The sequence below is a fragment of the Loxodonta africana genome, chromosome 13 (assembly GCF_030014295.1).
Source record: "Loxodonta africana isolate mLoxAfr1 chromosome 13, mLoxAfr1.hap2, whole genome shotgun sequence".
NCBI lineage: Eukaryota > Metazoa > Chordata > Mammalia > Proboscidea > Elephantidae > Loxodonta > Loxodonta africana.
Genome location: NC_087354.1, coordinates 30,761,366 through 30,781,440, shown reverse-complemented (window position 1 = coordinate 30,781,440; position 20,075 = coordinate 30,761,366). Strand labels below are relative to the sequence as shown.

General features: G+C 54.2%; 1 protein-coding gene across 7 annotated transcripts in view; it reads left to right on the top strand.

Moving 5' to 3' along the window:
• Positions 1–1,114: 1,114 nt before the first annotated feature.
• MAN2A2 (mannosidase alpha class 2A member 2) overlaps positions 1,115–20,075 on the top strand; it is a 21,382-nt gene continuing 2,421 nt past the window's right edge. The window contains exons 1-24 of one of the 7 annotated variants that reach the window (XM_023553009.2): positions 2,587–3,018; positions 3,572–3,829; positions 3,900–4,044; positions 4,164–4,335; positions 5,337–5,464; positions 5,708–5,881; positions 7,118–7,304; positions 10,435–10,612; positions 10,907–11,109; positions 11,490–11,672; positions 11,869–11,983; positions 12,207–12,274; positions 12,377–12,542; positions 13,017–13,253; positions 13,527–13,649; positions 14,429–14,543; positions 14,884–15,017; positions 15,221–15,362; positions 17,013–17,137; positions 17,279–17,286; positions 17,511–17,574; positions 17,957–17,968; positions 19,345–19,539; positions 19,696–19,806. In XM_023553009.2, coding sequence (XP_023408777.2) covers positions 2,797–3,018; positions 3,572–3,829; positions 3,900–4,044; positions 4,164–4,335; positions 5,337–5,464; positions 5,708–5,881; positions 7,118–7,304; positions 10,435–10,612; positions 10,907–11,109; positions 11,490–11,672; positions 11,869–11,983; positions 12,207–12,274; positions 12,377–12,542; positions 13,017–13,253; positions 13,527–13,649; positions 14,429–14,543; positions 14,884–15,017; positions 15,221–15,362; positions 17,013–17,137; positions 17,279–17,286; positions 17,511–17,574; positions 17,957–17,968; positions 19,345–19,539; positions 19,696–19,806 — 3,465 coding nt within the window. In that variant the 5' untranslated portion in view covers positions 2,587–2,796. Of the gene's footprint in view, positions 1,194–2,585; positions 3,019–3,571; positions 3,830–3,899; positions 4,045–4,163; positions 4,336–5,336; positions 5,465–5,707; positions 5,882–7,117; positions 7,305–10,434; positions 10,613–10,906; positions 11,110–11,489; positions 11,673–11,868; positions 11,984–12,206; positions 12,275–12,376; positions 12,543–13,016; positions 13,254–13,526; positions 13,650–14,428; positions 14,544–14,883; positions 15,018–15,206; positions 15,363–17,012; positions 17,147–17,278; positions 17,287–17,510; positions 17,575–17,956; positions 17,969–19,344; positions 19,540–19,695; positions 19,807–20,075 lie in introns of those variants that run through there. The other 6 variants (XM_064267149.1, XM_003413881.4, XM_023553006.2 and 3 more) reach the window with 6 other exon arrangements.

Genomic DNA, 20,075 nt, shown 5'->3' with positions numbered 1-20,075 from the left:
TACACTTAAGATTTGTGTCACACACTGTTAAGTCATACCTCAATTTTTTTAAAAAAGGAACCACCAGAGAACAAACTGGGAAATTAAGATTATGATTGCCAAAATGAAAAAATTCAATAGAAGGGTCAAAAGGTAAACTGGAGGAAATCTCTCGGAACACAGGGCAAAACACAAAGAGGGCAACAAATCCAGTAGGTCTAACATCTTAGTAACAGGCAATCTACTTAGTAAGCAAACCTGGAACGATGTTCTTGATAGTGGTCAAAGAAATGGGAGTTAAACAATATGGCATTTTATATCTGATTAATCAACTAAAACATTGTTTAAGCACTATTCAACAGTTTGCTAGTGACAAAGGAAACTGGCAAAATCCTTTCGAGGGACAAGAGAATACCAAGTATCATCGGCCATATCAGTCCTTACCTTTAGCCCAGGTGACCTCGCTGTTGAAATTTATCCTAAGGTAATAATTTACAAAGAAATTCGTGGAGATATTCATTACAGTATGGTTTATTCTGCAAATTTATAAACAATCTAGATGTCCAGTAAAAGAAGAACCAAGAAAATTAGGTATGATCTTATTCACTGGATATCAGGGGTCTGATGAGTGCAGCGTACCAACAGGAGGCAGCACGCTTTTGCCTTAGAAGAGAGAACTACCTAAAACTCGGGCTACCTAGACCAGAACAGGGCGGGACCGCGGAGAACGTACTCCGCCGCTTCCACCATTCCACTACTCTTTGACGATGTGGTTTATCCCAACCTCGGACAGAAAAAATAAAGTTGCGCGCCCCTCCGCACGGTTCCGCAGCGCGCCGAGGCCCGGGCTGCGGCTGCGCACTGCGGCCGCGGGGGTCGACGCCGGGTCCACGCCGCGGGGAGCGCGGGCGGCGGGTCGGAGCGGCCAGGGAGGCGGCCCGCGGCCCCAGCGAGGCGCACAGCGGCCGGTGGCGGGGCCGGGGCGGGCAGGCGGGGCTGGGCGCGCGGCTGTCCCCGCCCCGCACGCTGCTGGGCCCGGCGGCCGCAAGAGGCGGGGCGCAGCGGAGCGCGCTGCTGCGGAGCCGGGGCGACGGGTGGGCTGGCGCCCGCCTCGGCCTGCATCGCTGCCTGCGCGCAGGCGGCCGCCCCCGGGTATGTGAGGGCGGCGGAGCGGCCAACGGGGCCGGGAGCGGCGCGGAGGCCGGCCGCACACGGTAACGCGCCAGGCTGGCGCGGGGAGGGCTCCGGCGGGCGCGGCCGGGCCGGGGCGGCAGGAGCGCGAGCGGCGCCGCGGGGTCGGAGGCTCCGGGGTTCCGGGCCTCCGGGCCGGGCAGCTGTCGTTGCGGTCCGAGGGGCTGGCAGAGTGGGGGAGGGCCGCGGCCCAGGGGAGCCAGAGGAAGCCGGGTGGGCGGCAGGTGCCCGCTCTCGTGTGCTCAACCCTCTTTGGCCTGGACCCAGCCTCCAAGGGCTAAAAATACTGCCCGGAGGCTTCTAAGCGGAATCAGATCGCGCTAAGTAGGGCACAAGGCAGAGGCGACAGAGCTCCTCGGCCCCAGGGCCCACAGAGCAGACTCCGAAGCGGCGGCGTCGCCTACGCTCGGCCCAGCAGCTAGCGTCCTCCCCTGAGCAGGCAAGTGGGGGCCGTGGGCCATGCGGTCCTCTGAAGTTGCCCATAACCAAGCAGCTGTGCCCAGCCATTCATTGTCCAGGGGACCTTAAGCTTCAGTGCTGGCTGCCACGGACCTTCCCAGGGGTCCCCTAAGTGCTCTCTAAGCCTCGGCAAGTTACCAAGCGCAAGAATCAGAACTAACTGGGAGAAGACAGGACTTGCCTTATGTTAGAAACAAACATCTTTCTTGTTTTTATTCAGTCTGTATCCTTAATGAGGGAGGAGCTGTTTCTGATGAGTGTCTGTCGAGAGGGCAGGTAGGAAGGCTTACCTGCCAGTCTCTTACCCTTTCTGCTACACAAAGTAGATACCAGCTTGTTTCTCTAGAACTGGAAGCACATGGCCAAAGAGAATGGACACACTTTCTTTAGCTGGCCTCTGCTATTCTTGTAGACAAACAAGCTCAACTGGGAAGCTGGTTATATCAGGAGATGGTGTGGTGAACTCCTGGAGTCAGAGAGTGAGAAGTTTGTTATCCGAAAAATTTTTATTTATTTTTTATTGTGCTTTAAGTGAAAGTTTACAATTAAAGTCAGTTTCTCATACAAAATCTTATACACACATTGTTATGTGACAGCACACTCCTCCTCTCCACCGTGTATCTCCCGTGTCCATTCAGCCAGCTCCTGTCCCCCTCTGCCTTCTCATCTCACCTCCAGACAGGAGCTGCCCACATAGTCTCATGTGTCCACTTGAGCTAAGAAGCACACTCCTCACCAGTATCATTTCATGTTTTATAGTCCAGTCTAATCTTTGTCTGAAGAGTTGGCTTCGGGAATGGTTTTAGGTTTGGGCTAACAGAGAGTCTGGGGGGCCATGACTTCTGGGGTCCTTCCAGTCTCAGACCATTAAGTCTGGTCTCTCCTAGAATATGAGGTCTGCATCCTTCCCCCGTTTTTCTAAAGAATTTTTTTTTTTTTTTTTTTTTTTAATGGCATCAGCCTGAGAGAGGAAGGGAGAGCACCATCTCCACTCTATGGCAGAACTGCTACCAGGACCAGGCAGGACCAGCCCCAGATGTGCTACAATGGCTGATTTTTGGTCAAGAGAATAAAATCAAGTTCACAGCCAGTGTTGGGATTTGGGGCTGAGAAGCTTGCTGTCTTTGGAGTTAGGCAACTAGGTGTTCCTGGGGAACGGCTCTTAGGATGTCATTGGGGCATTTGGTGAAAGGTGGAGATTTTGTGTGCTCCTGCCACAGGTGGTGTTCATTCCGCCAGGTGTGTGTGGAGGCCAGAATGAAGCTGAAAAAGCAGGTGACAGTGTGTGGGGCTGCGATCTTCTGCGTGGCGGTCTTCTCACTCTACCTCATGCTGGATCGAGTGCAGCACGATCCCACCCGGCACCAGAACGGTGGCAACTTCCCCCGGGTGAGTCACGCCTGGTTGCTGACCTCTTCAAATTTAAGTCACCTGGACTCAGGGTATCCCACGAGCAGGAGGGTCACATCAGCCCAGGACAGGAGCATTCCTTCCCAATAGGCAGGTTTTCTAGAAACCCAAGTGAAAAATAGCAATGACAGAAAGAAGGGAAATGGCAGTATGTATCACTACTCTGTCCTGAATTCTTGGCAGGCGTTGTTAATTGATTGCAGCATTCTTTCCCACTGAGCCCCAGTGCAATCCTTCTCAGCATGGTACTCCAGACAGCCGACACCGATGGTTCAGAATAGGCACGTGAGAGGAGATCTCTGCCATCCCTTAGCTAGAGGCTAATGGTAACTCCCAACCCGTGTGGATGGTGGTCCTCAGTACTGATTTACACATCTTCCTTATCTGACCAGACCCATCAGTCCTTGTAGGCTCCTGGCCCTGCCTTCTTTCGAGAAGGGAAGGATTGTAGTCGGGCCTCAGGTGGTGCACCCTGAGCAGAGATCCCGTCTGGCCTAAGGGGCTGTGGGTGATTGCTCTGGTTTTTTGGCAGAGCCAAATTTCTGTGCTGCAGAACCGCATTGAGCAGCTGGAACAGCTGTTGGAAGAGAACCATGAGATCATCAGCCACATCAAGGACTCCGTACTGGAGCTGACGGCCAACGCAGAGGGCCCGCCGGCCCTGCTGCCCTACTACACGGCCAACGGCTCCTGGGTGGTGCCACCAGAGCCCCGGCCCAGCTTCTTCTCCATCTCCCCTCAGGACTGCCAGTTTGCCTTGGGGGGCCAGGGGCAGAAGCCAGACCTCCAGGTAAGAGTCAGAGTGGCAGGGACCCATGGTAGCCACGGATGGGGCCCTGAGCTCCTCTCCTGCCTGGCAGGTGCTGACTGTATCAGAGGAGTTGCCGTTTGACAACGTGGATGGTGGCGTGTGGAAGCAAGGCTTCGACATCTCCTACAGCCCCCACGACTGGGATGCTGAAGACCTGCAGGTCTTTGTGGTGCCCCACTCTCATAATGACCCAGGTGAGGGCCCACAGGCCCCTGGGGGCTGGGGTGCATAGCAGGCTTTCTGACAGCTAGGGTGCGGGAGGGACAGTTGAAGAAGCTGGTGGAGTCCTCAGGGGACTGTGTCGGCCCTCCAGGCTGGATCAAGACCTTTGACAAGTATTACACAGAGCAGACCCAGCACATCCTCAACAGCATGGTGGCCAAGCTGCAAGAGGACCCTCGGCGGCGCTTCCTCTGGGCAGAGGTCTCCTTCTTTGCCAAGTGGTGGGACAACATCAATGCCCAAAAGAGAGCAGCAGTCCGAAGGCCAGTGCCAGTCGGGGAGTCATAGGAGGGCTGTTTAGGAGCTAAAAGAATGGAGGAAGGTCATCTGGGCCCCACATCTGGCTGTGTAGGTCTCGCCTTAAGCTGTGGGTGCCAAGGTGGCAGGGCGAGGCAAAGGGAACTATGGTGGGGTGGTGGTAGACAGGATGGGAATGAGAAGGCAAGGACTGGTTTGAGAGTCGCTAGCATTAGGAGAGAGGGTAGTGGTGGTTCAGTGGTAGAATTTTTGCCTTCCATGTAGGAGACCTGGGTTCAATTCCCAGCCAGTGCACCTCATGAGCAGCTACCACCCATCTGTCAGTGGAGGCTTGCGTGTTGCTGTGATGCTGAACAGGTTTCAGCAGAGCTTCCAGACTAAGACTAGGAAGGATGGCCTGGGGATTTACTTCTGAAAATCAGCCAGTGAAAACTGTATAGATCATAATAGCCTGATCCTGTTGTGCATGGCATTACCATAAGTTGGGGGCTGACTTGACGGCACCTAACAACAACAACATTGGTATAGAGAGTCCCTGGGTGGTACAAACAGCACACTCAGCTGCCAGCTGAAAGGATGGAGGTTTGAGTCTGCTCAGGTGCCTCGGGAGAGAGGCCTCGTAATCTACTTCTGAAAAATCAGCCATTGAAAACCCTACGGAGCACAGTTCTATTCTGACACACATGGAGTTCCCATTAGTCAATTGACTCAACAACAACTGGTGGTTTAGTAGGAGAGATCCAAGTCTGTATGAGCATAAGTGAAGAGAGAGCTTGGGGCCTTGGCACTGGAAGCGTGGATAGAGGTTCAGAGATAAACAGGACCTAGGGCAACATGGAGGGTGGCTGGAGGGAAAGGGGGGGCCTGTGTGTGTTCTCTTGGTCCTGGGTTTGGTGCATTGGCTTCCCAAGGCTGCACACAGCCCCACCATCTTCTGGTTGGTAGTTCTAGAGCAGGCCTGGGAAAGAGTCTCCACCCCATGCTGAGCGTGAGTCCCTAACTATAGGCTGGTGGGAAACGGGCAGCTGGAGATTGCAACAGGAGGCTGGGTCATGCCTGATGAAGCCAACTCCCACTACTTTGCATTGATTGACCAGCTCATCGAGGGCCACCAGTGGCTGGAAAAAAACCTCGGTAAGTCCAGACTTAGGGAAAGAAGCCTGTGCCCGTAGATGGGGTCCAGAGGACGTCAGAGTGCTATAAGGCACAGGGACGTCAGGGGGTGGTTCCTTTCTAGGCGAATTCCACTGGTGTGGGCCTGGTGAGATGGCATTTGACCACTGCTTGTCAAGGCAGGAACTGAGGTCCCAGCATCTGGGAGGCCGAGAGGCCAGGCCTAACGTGTTCAGGGCCTTTGACTTCCGTGCCCTTGCCCAGGTGCAACCCCACGCTCTGGCTGGGCAGTGGACCCCTTTGGACACAGCTCCACCATGCCTTACCTGCTGCGTCGTGCCAACCTGACTAGCATGCTGATTCAGAGGGTACACTATGCCATCAAGAAGCACTTTGCTGCCACCCACAGCCTGGAGTTCATGTGGAGGCAGACATGGGGTAAGGCCAGGTGGGGTGGAGGGGCCACCAGGACATATTTCTCCCTGGGAAGAGCAGGGGTATCAGAATTATGGCCCTGTTGCTCTTCAGACCAAAGGTCTCTGGGTGGCACAGATGGTTTATGCTCAACTCTTAGTCTAAAGGTTGGTGGTTCAAACCCACCTAGCGGCACTGTGGAAGAAAGGCCTGGTGATCTGTTTCCATAAAGATTCCCATTGCTGTTGAGTCGATTCTGACTCAGTGACCCTATAGGACAGGGTAGAACTGCCTCATAGGGTTTCCTAGGCCGTAATCTTTATGGAAGTAGACTGCCCAGTCTCTCTCCCTCAGCAGCAGTTAAGCTAACTGCAGGGTTGGCGGTTTGAACCCACCAGCCACTTTGGAGAAAGATGTGGCAGTCTGTTTTTATAAAGATGATAGCCTCAGAAACCCCATAGGGCAGTTCTTCTCTGTCCTTCAGCGTTGTTGTGAGTCAGAATTGACCACATCAGCAGGTCAGCCGTAACGATTACAGCCGTGAAAACCGGATGGAACAGTTCTACTCTGTCACACCTGGGGTCCACACGAGTTGTAATCACCTCAGCAGCAGCAGGCTCTCCGGACCGGACCACAAGCACCGGACAGGCTGCCAGGAGCGGTCACTCCCTCACGTTGGGCAGGGTCCCGTTGACCTACAGGGCCTGATGTCTGTCCCTGGGGGCCTGAGCCAGGAGCGGTCACTCCCTCACGTTGGGCAGGGTCCCGTTGACCTACAGGGCCTGATGTCTGTCCCTGGGGGCCTGAGCCAGGAGTGGTCACTCCCTCACGTTGGGCAGGGTCCCGTTGACCTACAGGGCCTGATGTCTGTCCCTGGGGGCCTGAGCCCGGAGCGGTCACTCCCTCACGTTGGGCAGGGTCCCGTTGACCTACAGGGCCTGATGTCTGTTCCTGGGGGCCTGAGCCAGGAGCGGTCACTCCTTCACGTTGGGCAGGGTCCCATTGACCTACAGGGCCTGATGTCTGTTCCTGGGGGCCTGAGCCTACCGTGGGTCACCTCCCTGGCGGATCCACAGGGCTCTGGGCCCTCCCTGTGTCCTGACCCCTGACTTGCATGTCTTCCGTATCCTTAAGCCCAGTTGGAGCCTCACCTTTGTCAGGGCTGCCTTTAACCAGCTCAGACCCTCGCCTTTTGGTGTCCCTGTGCCCAGCTCCAGAGGCTTTCTGCTGGTGGCTGACGACATGGTGTGTCTTCTACAGACTCAGACTCCAGCACAGACATCTTCTGCCACATGATGCCCTTCTACAGCTATGACGTCCCCCACACCTGTGGCCCAGATCCCAAGATCTGCTGCCAGTTTGATTTCAAACGCTTGCCTGGAGGCCGCATCAATTGCCCTTGGAAGGTGCCACCCCGGGCTATCACGGAGGCCAACGTGGCTGAGAGGTATTTGCTTCCAGCTCTGGGCTGCATGTGGGTTGCTGTCTACAGCCCACAGAGGAGTCAGGAGACCTGGCTTCTGGGCTGGGCTCTCTCAGTAGGGGGCTGCCTGCCTCAGCCTGGCCGTGGCTGAGCTTCCATAAAATGGGGGAGTTGGGCTTGGGCGATGGGTTTGGGCCCATGGCAGTCATAGTGGTGGCCCCATACTTCGTCTCCTTGGAAAGTTGGGAGGGCTCTGAGGAATCACCTTCCCTGGAATGTTTTGATTTTCCTCAGATGAGTATGCTTACAAGTGTCCTAGCGAACTGTTAGAGTCAGTTGACTGACTCAGAGGTGAATGAGTCTCAAATTAAGTACATTGCCTGCAGACTGCCCTAAGTTAGCCTGGGCATTCTGACTTGGCCCTAATCCAGCCAGGAGCCTCAGGGGTCAGTTGACTGGGAATCCCATTCTCCCAGAGATCTTCAGATTCACCTGAATCCCACAAAACAGCTTCAGCTTCCAAGGAAAGGCCCGTTCTCTTTGAGAGGACCTTTAGGGACCCGTTATAGATTTCACAGAAACCCTGGTGGTGTAGTGATTAAGCGCTACGGCTGCTTACCAAAAGGTCGGCAGTTCGAATCCATGAGGTGCTCCTTGGAAACTATGGGGCAGTTTTACTCTGTCCTGTAGGGTCGCTGTGAGTTGGAATGGACTTGATGGCAATGGGTTTTTTGTACTAGATTTCGCTTTTGTTAAAGTCAGCCCCCCTGGAGAAATGCTGATAAAGAATGATTGAGACAGAGGTTCAGCCAGAACCAACTGGCCTTAAGAATATAACAACTGAACTGGTTTTCATGTTGCAATGCTTGGATTTCCACAATGTCCAGGAGGTGAAATATGTGACCAAAGGAGAAAGAAAGGGGCCTTTTGTTTCCAGAATCCAGAAACCTGAATGCTGCTTCCAGACAAGAATCTAGAGCTATTCAAGCCTGGATTTTCTTAAAGCAGCAACTGGGATCTAAAGTTGCCAACCTAGTTTTACAGAGAGCAAGCCCTGAGAGAGAACTGCATTTTCTCCTTCGAACAGATTACTAGACTGATCACTTAGGGAACGGTAGTATTTGAAGCATCCTCTCTTGATATCCTTGAGAACAAAATAGGAAAGCACAAGTTAGGCCAGTACGGTTCAGTAGATTGGTGGCTCGTTGGACTGGGACACCCATCACATGCCAATTAATAGGTTGGTCTAAAAAGAGGAAGGGAATTCTAATGATTTGTTAGAGGGCTTTATTTTCCCATTTGTTTTACCAACATTTTGAGTGAAATACAGAAAATAACAAATGCTTATGTAGTTCTTAAGAGTCTTTGAAAGTAGCCCTGTTGGCACAGTGGTTAAGAGCTTGGCTGTTAACTGAGAGAGAGGGTGTTCGAACTTACCAGCCACTCCATGGGAGAAAGATGTGGCAGTCTGCTTCCATAAAGATTTACAGTCTTAGAAACTCTGTGGGGCAGTTCTCAGTTCTATGGGGTCACTATGAGTCAGAATCGACTACGGCAATGGGTAGGAATCTCTGGGTGGTTAATGTGCTCAGCTGCTAACTGAAAATTTGGAGGCTCGAGTCTCCCTAGAGGTGCCTTGGAAGAAAGACCTGGCAATCCATTTCCAAATCAGCCATTGAAAACCCTACGGAGCACAGTTCTACTCTGACACACATGGAGTTACTGCGAGTCGGGATCGTCTCAACAGCAATTGTGTTTTTTTTTTTTTTTTTTTTAATATGTAGTTGGGGCTCTGGTGGTACAGTGATTAAGAGCTTGGCTGCTAACCAAGAGGTCAGCAGTCCGAATCCACCAGCCACTCCTTGGAAACCCTATGGGGCAGTCCTGCTCTGTTCTATAGGGTCACTATGAGTTGGAATCAACTCGACAGCACTGGGTTTGGTTTCAGTTTGGTTTACTGTGTGCCAGGCAGTATTCTAAGTGCTTTACAAATATCAGCTCATTCAATCTATTTTACTCCTCTTAACATTATGAGAGAGCCCTGGTGGCACAGTGGTTAAGAGCTTGGCTGCTAACCAAAAGGTCAGCAGTTTGAATCCACGAGACACTACCTGTGGGGCACTTCTCTGTCTTACAAGCTATATGGTTTCTATGAGTCGGAGTTGATTGAACAGCTGTGGGTTTGGTTCGGTGATGTTATGAGGGTATCTGGCTACTGATGTTATCCTCATTTTACAGAAAGTGAGGCACAGAGAGGTTAAATAACTTGCTCGAAGTTGCTCAGCCAGTAATTGCAGAGCCGGCATTGGCGTGGTCTGGCCTCAGAGTCCAGGCGCTTCACTCCCTGCCTGTGCTGCATCATGCACTGGTGGGCACGATGAGGCTGGAGCGTCAGAGTCCAGACCCCAAAAGATCTCAACAGGCTAGGATGTGGGTCACATCCAACCAGATAAGATTTATGTGATACGAATGGGGCTTAGCTTCAGAAAGCAGAGTGTGAAAGTTCAGGATGAGGAGAAAAGGCCTCTTTCAGCCACAGATACAGAGAACACCATAAATGACATTAAGTACAGTGAGGGGTGGTATGGTGGCTGCCAAACACGCCCGTGGGAACACACTGCTCTGAGGGAAGTTCCGGGCCAGACTGAGGGGGTGGTTTGTCCTTCCTTTGCTGATTGCCACCCCAGGCTCCTGTACTTAGCGCTGGGCCCTTCACTCTGAGGGACGCTGGCACACTGGTGCTGTCAGGGAGCTGGAGGTGAGCAGATTCCAGACAATGCTGTGTGGGGACCATGTAGATGGGGGAGCTGGGATTGTAGAGCCTGAAGAGAAAGCAAGGAATGTAAGCACGTCTTTGATCTGAAGGATGATCATGGGAAGAGGATTGATTTGTTCTGTGTAGTGTCAGAGGGCAGAACTAGGGTCAGGGAATTAAAGCCATAAATTCCAGCCTCACAAAGGGAGACCTCTTGGATTGTCAGAACCGTCTGGAGAACGCTGGGTCCCTTTGGCGCTGGCCTCTCAGGAGTATTCACATGCAGGCGGAAGTGCTTCTTGATGGGGATGTTTCAGGGGACCGGCTCAGGGATGGCCCTGCAGGGGGACACTCTGATGCTGAGGCCTCATGGTGGGCCCTGTCCTTTCCTGCCCACAGGGCAGCCCTGCTTCTGGACCAGTACCGGAAGAAGTCCCGGCTGTTCCGAAGCAATGTCGTCCTGGTGCCACTCGGTGATGACTTCCGATATGACAAGCCCCAGGAGTGGGATGCCCAGTTCTTCAACTACCAGCGACTCTTTGACTTCCTCAACAGCAAAGCCGACTTCCATGTGCAGGTGCTCAGCCAGGGAGGGGCCTCAGCAGTGCCGCAGCCCCTCCTTCCTGTGAGGATCTGTGCTCCCCATCACTGGCTCCAAAGCAGCCGCTCATTCCATCTGTAGCAGGGTTTTCCTTGTCTGTCAGAATTCTCTCCCTGGCTCCCAGCTTCTCTGTGAAGCCCAGAGGGAGTGACATGTAGTGACTCCTCTGCTTAGTCACAGCCCCCGCCCTCACCCCATGCTGCAGCACTGTGGCCACAACTCCCAGGAGGCTCCGGAACTGAGGGGAGTGGGTTTTTGGGGTCCCTACAGGCCCAGTTTGGCACCCTCTCTGACTATTTCGACGCTCTGTACAAGAGGACAGGGGTGGAGCCAGGGGCTCGGCCTCCCGGGTTTCCTGTGCTGAGCGGGGATTTCTTCTCCTACGCGGACCGGGAGGATCATTACTGGACAGGTTACTACACTTCTCGGCCTTTCTACAAGAGCTTGGATCGAGTCCTGGAAGCCCACCTGCGGTGAGACCCCTCTTTCCCAGGCTGGAGCTAGTGGGAGGAGCATTTGGGGTTTGGGGAGGGGCTGGATCCAGCAGGGACTAGAAGGGTGTAGAGAACAAAACCCAAACCCACTGCTGTCGAGTCGATTTCAACTCATAGCGACCCTATAGGACAGAGTAGAACTGCCGCACAGGGTTTCCAAGGAGCGCCTGGCAGATTCGAACTGCCAGCCTCTTGGTTAGCAGCCGTAGCACTTAACCACTACACCACCAGGGTTTCCGTAGAGAATAAGGCAAGTAGAAAAGTGGTGGGGAAGAAGGGGATCAAGCTATTGCTTGGAGAGCAAGGGTGGGGCCCTGGGGACCTGTGCCAGCCGGTGGGTAACTCCTCTCTCTGGGCAGGGGGGCAGAGATTCTGTACAGTCTGGCTGTGGCCCATGCCCGCCGCTCCGGAAGGGTTAGCCAGTACCCGCTGTCCAACTTCATCCTTCTAACGGAAGCTCGGCGCACGCTGGGCCTCTTCCAGCACCACGATGCCATCACTGGCACCGCCAAGGAAGCAGTCGTGGTGGACTACGGGGTCAGGTGGGACCCTTTCTCTTCCCTATCAGCCCCACAACCCCTGCCCACCTTCCCAGGAAAGGATGGATGTGGTCGTCAGTAGGCGGGCCAGCTGGCAGGCTGAGGGCTTGTCCTGCTGGCAGGGTGGACAGCCTCACTGGAGCAGTGTTTTGGAGACCCTACGTCACTCATCTTCTTCACTGCCCTCCGCCACCCACAGGCTTCTGCGATCCCTGGTCAGTCTGAAGCAGGTCATCATCAATGCAGCTCATTATCTGGTGCTGGGAGACAAGGAGACCTATCACTTTGACCCTGAGGCGCCCTTCCTCCAGATGGTGAGCCCTGCCCCAGAGGTGTGTGTGCGGGGTAGGGGGTGGTCCTGAGAGTTGTCATGTGAGGGTGGCACTCCCCTGTTTCTTCCCTGCCCTGGGGGAGAGTTCTGAGTCCAGTGCAGCTGGTGATCCGCAGCCAGGACAGGCTGAGGGAGCGGGCACACAGGGAGGAGGCAGGACTCGGGGTCAGGCCGAACCCCAGCATGGATCTTCCCTTCACACCCAGGATGATACCCGCCTCAATCACGATGCCCTGCCAGAGCGCACCGTCCTCCAGCTGGATTCCTCACCCAGGTGGGCCATACCAGGCCTTGTGCTGAGAGACAGACCCACCCCAGGCTTTTAGCACCTCCCCCCAGCCCATGCCCAGTGGGCCAGCCTACCTTATGTTGGCAGGTATGTGGTGCTATTCAACGCCCTAGAACAGGAGCGGCTCAGCGTGGTGTCCCTGCTGGTCAGCTCACCCTGGGTGCGTGTGCTCTCAGAGGAGGGCCAGCCCCTGGCCGTGCAGATCAGTGCGCACTGGAGCTCTGCCACGGAAATGGTGCCCGACGTCTACCAGGTGAGGCGGGGCCTCCCTCTGCCCACCGACACCAGCTGCCCGCCCTCCTGCTGCGGCACTGCTTACTCCCCAGCTTGGGGGTGGGAATCTTGGGGAGAGGGTTGCCCAGAGGACAGTCACCCTTAGAAATGGAGTCTGTCTTTGGAAAGAAGATGACAGTTTCTGTGGTAACCATAATAGCAAAAATGACATTTGTGATGTCCTTGGCGTTCATTTACTTAACAGATATTTATTGGAAGCTCTAACATGCGGTTACTACTTCATAGTTTTTCAAATATCATTTGAGACTCGTAAGAGTCTGATGAGGAAGGGGCAAACGATGTCATTTCTACTGTCGGGGTGGGGACAGAGGCCCAGGAAGGGTAGGTGCTGGGCCTTTCAGTAAGCCAGCCTGCCTAGACTGCAATCCCAGGGCTGTGTCTAGAACTGTTGCCGCTGCGTGGCCCGTGCTTCCTCTCCCTCCTGTGCCAGCAGGTGTCTGTGCTCGTGCGCCTGCCGGCCCTGGGCCTCACCGTGCTGCAGCTGCAACAGGGCCTGGATGGGCACCGGAGCCTGCCCTCCTCTGTGCGCGTCTACCTACACGGCCGACAGCTGTCCGTCAGCAAACACGAAGCATTCCCTGTGCGCGTCATTGACTCTGGCACCACGGACTTTGCCCTCAGCAACCGCTACATGCAGGTCTGGTTCTCAGGCCTTACCGGGCTGCTCAAGGTAAAGGGCCAGGGGTGGTGGGGAAGGGCCCGGGCTGGAGGAGGGGCGTGTGTTGGGGGCACTGGCGGAGTGGGGCCTGGAGCAGTGCCAAGCTGTCTGCAGGGCCCGTGGCTGTGGTGCCACCTGACGGAAGGTGGACACAGGCATGGGCATCTCAGCAGCCAGCACGGGGAAGCTGGGCTCAGCCCCTTGGGGAACTTCATTCGTGCCTTCCTGGGGGCAGGCCTGATGTGCTGGCATGGGGCCAGGGGTCAGGGCTGTGTTTTTTGGCAGAGCATCCGAAGGGTGGACGAAGAGCAGGAGCAGCGGGTGGACATGGAGTTCTTCACCTATGGCACCCGCACGTCCAAAGACAAGAGCGGAGCCTACCTTTTCCTGCCTGATGGCGAGGCCAAGGTACCCTGAAGACACCTCGCAAAACCAGTGGGGCCTGGGCGGGCTCCCTTGCAGGGAAGGCATGCGGAGACAGATGAACTGAGGCAGTGAGGAAGGGCATGGGCCTACCAAGAGGAGGGTACCCAAGGCCCTGCCTTCCTCCAGAGTGGTCCCTGCCTTTGCTGCCTCTGGGAGGTAGAGTGGCTGGGGGACTGTCAATGGGGACTTAGGTCCAATTCTGTCTTAGTTTCTTAGTGCTGTTGTAACTGAAATACCACAAATGGGTGGCTTTAACAAACAAATTTATTTTCTCCTCTTCAGGCTAGAAGTCTGAATTCAGGGCACCGGCTCTAGGGGAAGGCTTTCTTGCTGTCTGCTCTGGCAGAAAGTCCTTGTCTCAGTTTCTCTAGTGTACTTCTCCAAGTTCCTTGGAGATCTTTTCCCCGTTTGTGCTTCCTTGCTTCTGTGCCCAATCTGCTTTTTTTAATATCTCAGAAGTGGTTAGGTTTAAGATAACACCCTGCACTGATAGGGCCTTATTAACAGAACAAAGAAAACCGTATTCCCAAATGGAATTACATCCACAGGTATAGGGGTTAGAATTTACAACACGTATTTTGGGGGGACACAGTTCAGTCTATAACACTGGGAAATTCTCACTGGGGGCTTGCGTCCAGCTCAGCCCAGGGGTGCCAAGCCAGAGCCTGCTGGGAACAAGTACTGCCCTTGCCCAAGCCTAGGCTGACACTTCCCAGCTTTTCTCTCTGTGCTGTGGTCTCAGCCACTGCCTCTTTCCCCAGCCCTATGTCCCCAAGGACCCCCCTGTGCTGCGTGTCACTGAAGGCCCTTTCTTCTCAGAGGTGGTTGCCTACTATGAGCACATTCACCAGGTGGTCCGGCTTTACAATCTGCCAGGTGAGCTGTGCGGGTGAGGGAGGGCCTCTGGGGAGAGGTGTGGGCTCCATGGCTTGCTGTGCTCTTCCTTCTGCCCCATGCTCTTCCTTCTGCCCCATGCTCTTCCTTCTGCCCCTTCTTCATTCAGACTGGTAGGTAAATTTCTTGTTCCCAACAAATATAACTTTCCAGATGAGGATGTTTAAATCTCTTGGAGAAAAGGTCACCAAAAATGCCCTGGGACTTGCCAGGGGAGTGGGGCCAGACTTCTCCTGGCTCAGTCTTGATTTTTGACGGCTGAGTCCCTTGGGCTGTGGCTGGTCCTACCTTTCTTCTGCTCTCCCCTTGTCCCTGTGCCCAGGGGTGGAGGGGCTGTCTCTAGATGTGTCATCCCTGGTGGATATCCGGGACTACGTCAACAAGGAGCTGGCTCTGCGCCTGCGCACGGACATTGACAGCCAGGGCACCTTCTTCACCGACCTCAATGGCTTTCAGGTGATTGCTTGGGCCAAGGGCCCTGGAGACCCCACGGAGCTGAATGTGGACTGATTTTTGCCTCCATCGTAGGCTTAGGGGGTGGTCTGTCCTGAGACAGAGGGAGGAATCGGAAGAGAGAGTGATCAAGGGCAACTTTAGATGGGGCCCCGAGGGAGCAAAGGGTGCCCAGCTGCCCTGCTCTGCTAGTCTTGTCCCCACAGGTACAGCCACGGCGGTATCTGAAGAAGCTGCCTCTCCAGGCCAACTTCTACCCCATGCCCGTCATGGCCTACATCCAGGACACAAAGAACCGCCTCACTCTGCACACTGCACAAGCCCTGGGTGTCTCCAGCCTTGGTGATGGTGAGTAGGGAAAAGAAAAGAAAACCCCACCCACCCCCCAGACCTCCTGCCATGCAGGCCTCCCTCTCCTCCTTGCAGTCTGCATCGCCTCTATGCTTGGGCAGGGGCGAGCTATTAACAGCTTCTGTTGGTCACACGGGGGTGTAGGAGAAAGGCAGACAACTGCTGTCACCTGCACCCCTAGTGGAGACAGCTGGGGTCCCTAAGAAGCATCACATATCGAATAGTGATTCTCAGCTGAGGTGTGCAACCTTCTTCTCTTAGTCAGAGGTGTAAGTAGGGATCATCTGAAAAGTGAATTCAGTGTTATAATGAAATGTTTAGGAAAGGAGAAAAATACACTTTGTTTTCCTATTAACAGTCATTAAAAAAGAGTGACTTTCTTAAGAAATCAGAACAAAGTTATGAGGGGCACTGCCCACTGGGTAACTCTGGGCATGCCCCAGTGCCTCCCATATCCTCAGCATAAAATGAACATCTTGGGCTTGGTGACCCCGGAGGCGCTGGGGTCTCCCTGTCTGTGGGACTGAGCCTTTGTGAAGGGCTGAGCCAAGAGTGCCAGGGCCGGGCTCTGCCTGTAGGCTGGTGGGTGAGAGCTGTGAGGACCTGACTCCTGAAGGGGGATTATGGCTTCCCCATACCTTTCCCTAGGAGCAGCCAGTTGCAAAAGTTTCCTGTGGGTCCATCCACTTCATTGACTCCTAACTATAGGCCAGTATCCCCAGCTGATTCGTTCTCTTTGTCCCCTCTGGTTGTTTTATATACAAAGGACCCATTTTAGAGTTTTCAGATCTCTCTCAGTGATGTTGTTGGTTGTTAGTTGTTGTCCAGTCACTTCTGGCTCCAGGCAACCCCATGTGATAGCTCAGGAACTACAAAAGTCAGAATAAGGGCTGGGGAGATGAAAGAGAAAAGAGGGCCACCTGTGCAGGAGAAGCTGGTGTGGGCCCCCTCAAGGGATCCTTAAGAAAAACAGGTTCTGGGGAAAACCCTTATTCCAGCATATTGCAGTGAGCCCTTTCCCAGGTGATCGCCTGCCATCTCTTTCCCTCCCATGTACTCCCCCCTACCCAGCCCTGTAACCTCAGATGACACCTAATTTGAGCTCAGCCACCTGGCTATGCCTCCCCACAACTAAGGCCGTTGGCTCTGGTCTGGCCTGCTGGGGCTCTCTGACTGGCCCATGTGGAGCAAGAGTAGGAGAACCTGGGTTTTATTCACAGCAAAATCAGCCCCAACCTGGAAAAGCCTGCCCAGATTGGGGGTTTTCGGCCACACCACGGGTGGCTGTTGATTCAAGTCTTGTTTGTGTGTTTGTTCTGATTTGTGTAGCTGGTCTCAGTCAGTGTGGCTCCCTGTTTGGTTGCCTCTGCCTGGCTGCACTCCAGAGTCACAGAGCAGGGCAGTAACCGCCAGGGTTAGCCTGCCCCCTTCTGGGGCTCTTGTTTCATCTGTAAAATTAGGGCGTGGGAGCACCTCTTCCCTAAGCTCCCTCGCAAGCTTTGTGACTTCTTTCTCTCCTGAGGGACTCAGCTTCTTTTTCACCTCAGGGACTTGTCCCTCAGGGCCTGTGGTTGGGCTCTTCTTCCAAGGGTCAGTATCTGCCTGGGAATGGGGGGTGGGCCAGGGGCTCACAGTTACCTTCCCCAGGCCAGCTGGAGGTGATCTTGGACCGGCGGTTAATGCAGGATGACAACCGGGGCCTAGGCCAAGGGCTCAAGGACAACAAGAGAACCTGCAACCGTTTCCGCCTCCTGTTAGAACGGCGAACTGTGGTCAGTGAGGTAAAATCGGGGCCTAACTCCCAGGAAGTCAGTTCAAGCCAGTCCCTGTGGGTGGTTCTGGGGGTTCCAGCCTAGGGCTTAAGGAACATAGGTAGACTTGGACCAAGGGTAGAGAGAGTAGAGCTGAATGAGGGCTCAGGGTGAGAAGTTGGCAGGGCTGTGGTGAGAGGCAGTCTGACGTTCTGCTAATCCACTTCATGCAGCCTGGTACCTCCCTCCCAGCGTCACCGTCACCCTGTCGCCTGTGTCCCTCCTGTTCATTTCCCCTTCCTGTGTGCTCCCCTCCTCGTCCCTCTCATCCCGGCATCTTCTAACTCTCCCTGCTATACCCTGCTCATCTCATGGCTTCCTTTGCCCCCACCAGCCTGGTTTTTTTCTCCAAACTGGCAGTCATGTTTAGGGGCTTGATCCCTGCCCCGGCAGCAGCAGTGACCGAGAGGTAAGGGGCAGTGGTGGGAGCGCACAGCTAGTCTTAGCAAGCTGTAACCGCTGTGGGAGTTGGTGGGAGTTAGAGCCTGCCGTGTGCCATTTCCAGTATCTAGTGGTGCAATGGTCAGGTACTTGGCTGCTAACCAGAAGGCTGGCGTTCAAACCCACCAGCTGCTCTGCAGGAGAAAGATGTGGCAGTCTGCTGCCATATAGATTGCAGCCTTGGAAACCCAGTGGGGCAGTTCTACTCCATCTGTAGGGTCGCTATGAGTCGGAATCAAATCAACTCAGCAACGGGTTTGGTTTTTGGTATTTTTTGTGGCTTTGTCACTCTCTCATCAAATGAACACTGAGCACCTGCTGTGTTTGAAGAACTGAGAGGGACACAGAAATGCATAAGATACAGACTCCACTCCCTAGGAGTTTACTCGTGAGTGGGGTTGGGGATAAGATAGGTGTGTAAAAATACAAGGTAGAAAATGAGTATGTCCCAGTGGTACTGAGGAGAAGATTGTAGGCTGCGGGGACCTAGAACAGCATCTTAGAGGAGGTGTCACTCAAGCTGAGCTTTGATGAATGGGGCTAATGATTGAAATACATGAACCAAGGCCCAGGCGGGTGGCAGGAGGGACAATCTGACAGGGAGTAACAATGAGGTCATTCAGTTAGACTAGAACTGTGCTGTCTAATATGGTAGCCACTAGCCACATATACTGCTATTGAAATGAATTAAAACTAAATAAAATTAGAACTTTATCTCTTCATTTGTATTAGCCACATTTCAAGTGCTTGATGACCACAAGTGGCTAATGACGATCGTATCGTGCAGCTATGGAATATTTCCATCATTTCAGAAATCCTTTTGTCGGTGCTGGGCTGAAGCGTGGTGGGGGGAGGAGCCGGGGGCAGACTGTGGAGGGCCCAAGTACCAGCTAAGGAGTCTAGACTTAGCCTGGAGGCAGGGAGCTCTTCGCTTAAGGGCAGGGAATTGGGTGGGTGTGCAGAAAGGACACCGGAGGCAGGGGTAACAGTTTACAGGGCATTTAGACAGGACCTGGAGGTGGCTTGAACTCAGGCCATGGGACGGAGGCATCAGGGTGGGTGTGTGGGACACTGCAAGGGTGGAGTAGAAGAGGTTTAGCACTACCTGGCATGGAGAGGAAGGGAGAGGAATTGGGATCCAGGGCAGTCAGGAGGGTGGTGCTGGGATAGAAATCCAGGAGGAGGAAAAGCAGCCACTCAGGAGGAAAGTTTGGCTCAGGCCTGCTGAGTGTGAAGCCCAGGTGAGCCATCAAGGGAGTAGTCCCTAGTGGGCAGAGCCATAGGGCCAGTGGGCTGTGGATATGGTGTCATGCCTGAGGCCAGAGTGTTGCAGAGCACATGTCCTCAACCAGAGGCCCGTACTTCACAGTGAAACATGCATCTTCCTTTTTTCCATCCTCCTTCCTGCACTGAGAATCTCGCTTTGTGATGGGAGATGTGACTCATGGGAGTGTGTTGTTCGTGTTAGTGATATGGAAGCCAAAAAAAAAAAAAAAGGTGGAGAATAAATGGCCTAGAGAAATAGTCCTTGCTGAGTTGTGTAGGCTGGAAAGTGGCCACGCTTGAACAGTTGGCGCAACAGTGCCTGGAGCCAGGTACTAGGGCCCCTTCGACAGACACATCAGGAAAGCTCCTCCCAAAGGCCCTGACCTGTATGTGCTTTTATCTCCCCCCACCCCCCAACCTGGCTTCCCTCCCTCATCCACTTTTGGGGACCAATATTTCAGGTCCAAGATGGCCGTTCTACCAGCTACCCATCCCTTCTCAGCCACCTGACCTCCATGTACTTGAACACCCCAGCACTCGCCCTGCCTGTAGCCAAGAGGCAGATCCCAGGCCCTGGTTTGCGCTCATTTCGTCCTCTGGCTTCCCCACTGCCCTGTGACTTCCACCTGCTCAACCTGAGGACACTTCAGGCTGAGGTGAGTGTCCCACTCAGCCCTGTACCTCTGTGGCCATGGCCATATTCTTGCCTTGCCTCGCCTCACCCGAACCAGTTCCTGTCTCTGTCCTGCCTTCGGGGCAGAGATGCTGCGACTCCCTGAAGTCCCATCACTGCCTTTTGTCCCGTCCCCCAGGACGATGCCTTGCCTTCAGCAGAGACTGCACTTCTCTTACACCGCAAGGGTTTTGACTGCGGTCTTGAGGCCAAGAACTTGGGCTTCAACTGCACTACAAGCCAAGGCAAGGTGAGCAGGGCACAGGTGTGAATGAAAGGAGGGCAGGGAAATGGAGCTCCTGTGAATGGCAGAGCAGGAGCTTGGTGAGGCTGCACTGAGGTGGGGCCACCGGGTGGAGAGGAAACTGTCCTTGTAGGGCTTCCTGGGGAGAAAAAGGAAGCTGCTGATATGTTTTCAAAGCTACCCAAGCTTGGCAAGGGCAAGTTCCAGACAAGGCACATGGCCTGAGAACTTGTGTTTCATGAGTAGGGACCTTTATTAAGCAAAGTGGAAAATAT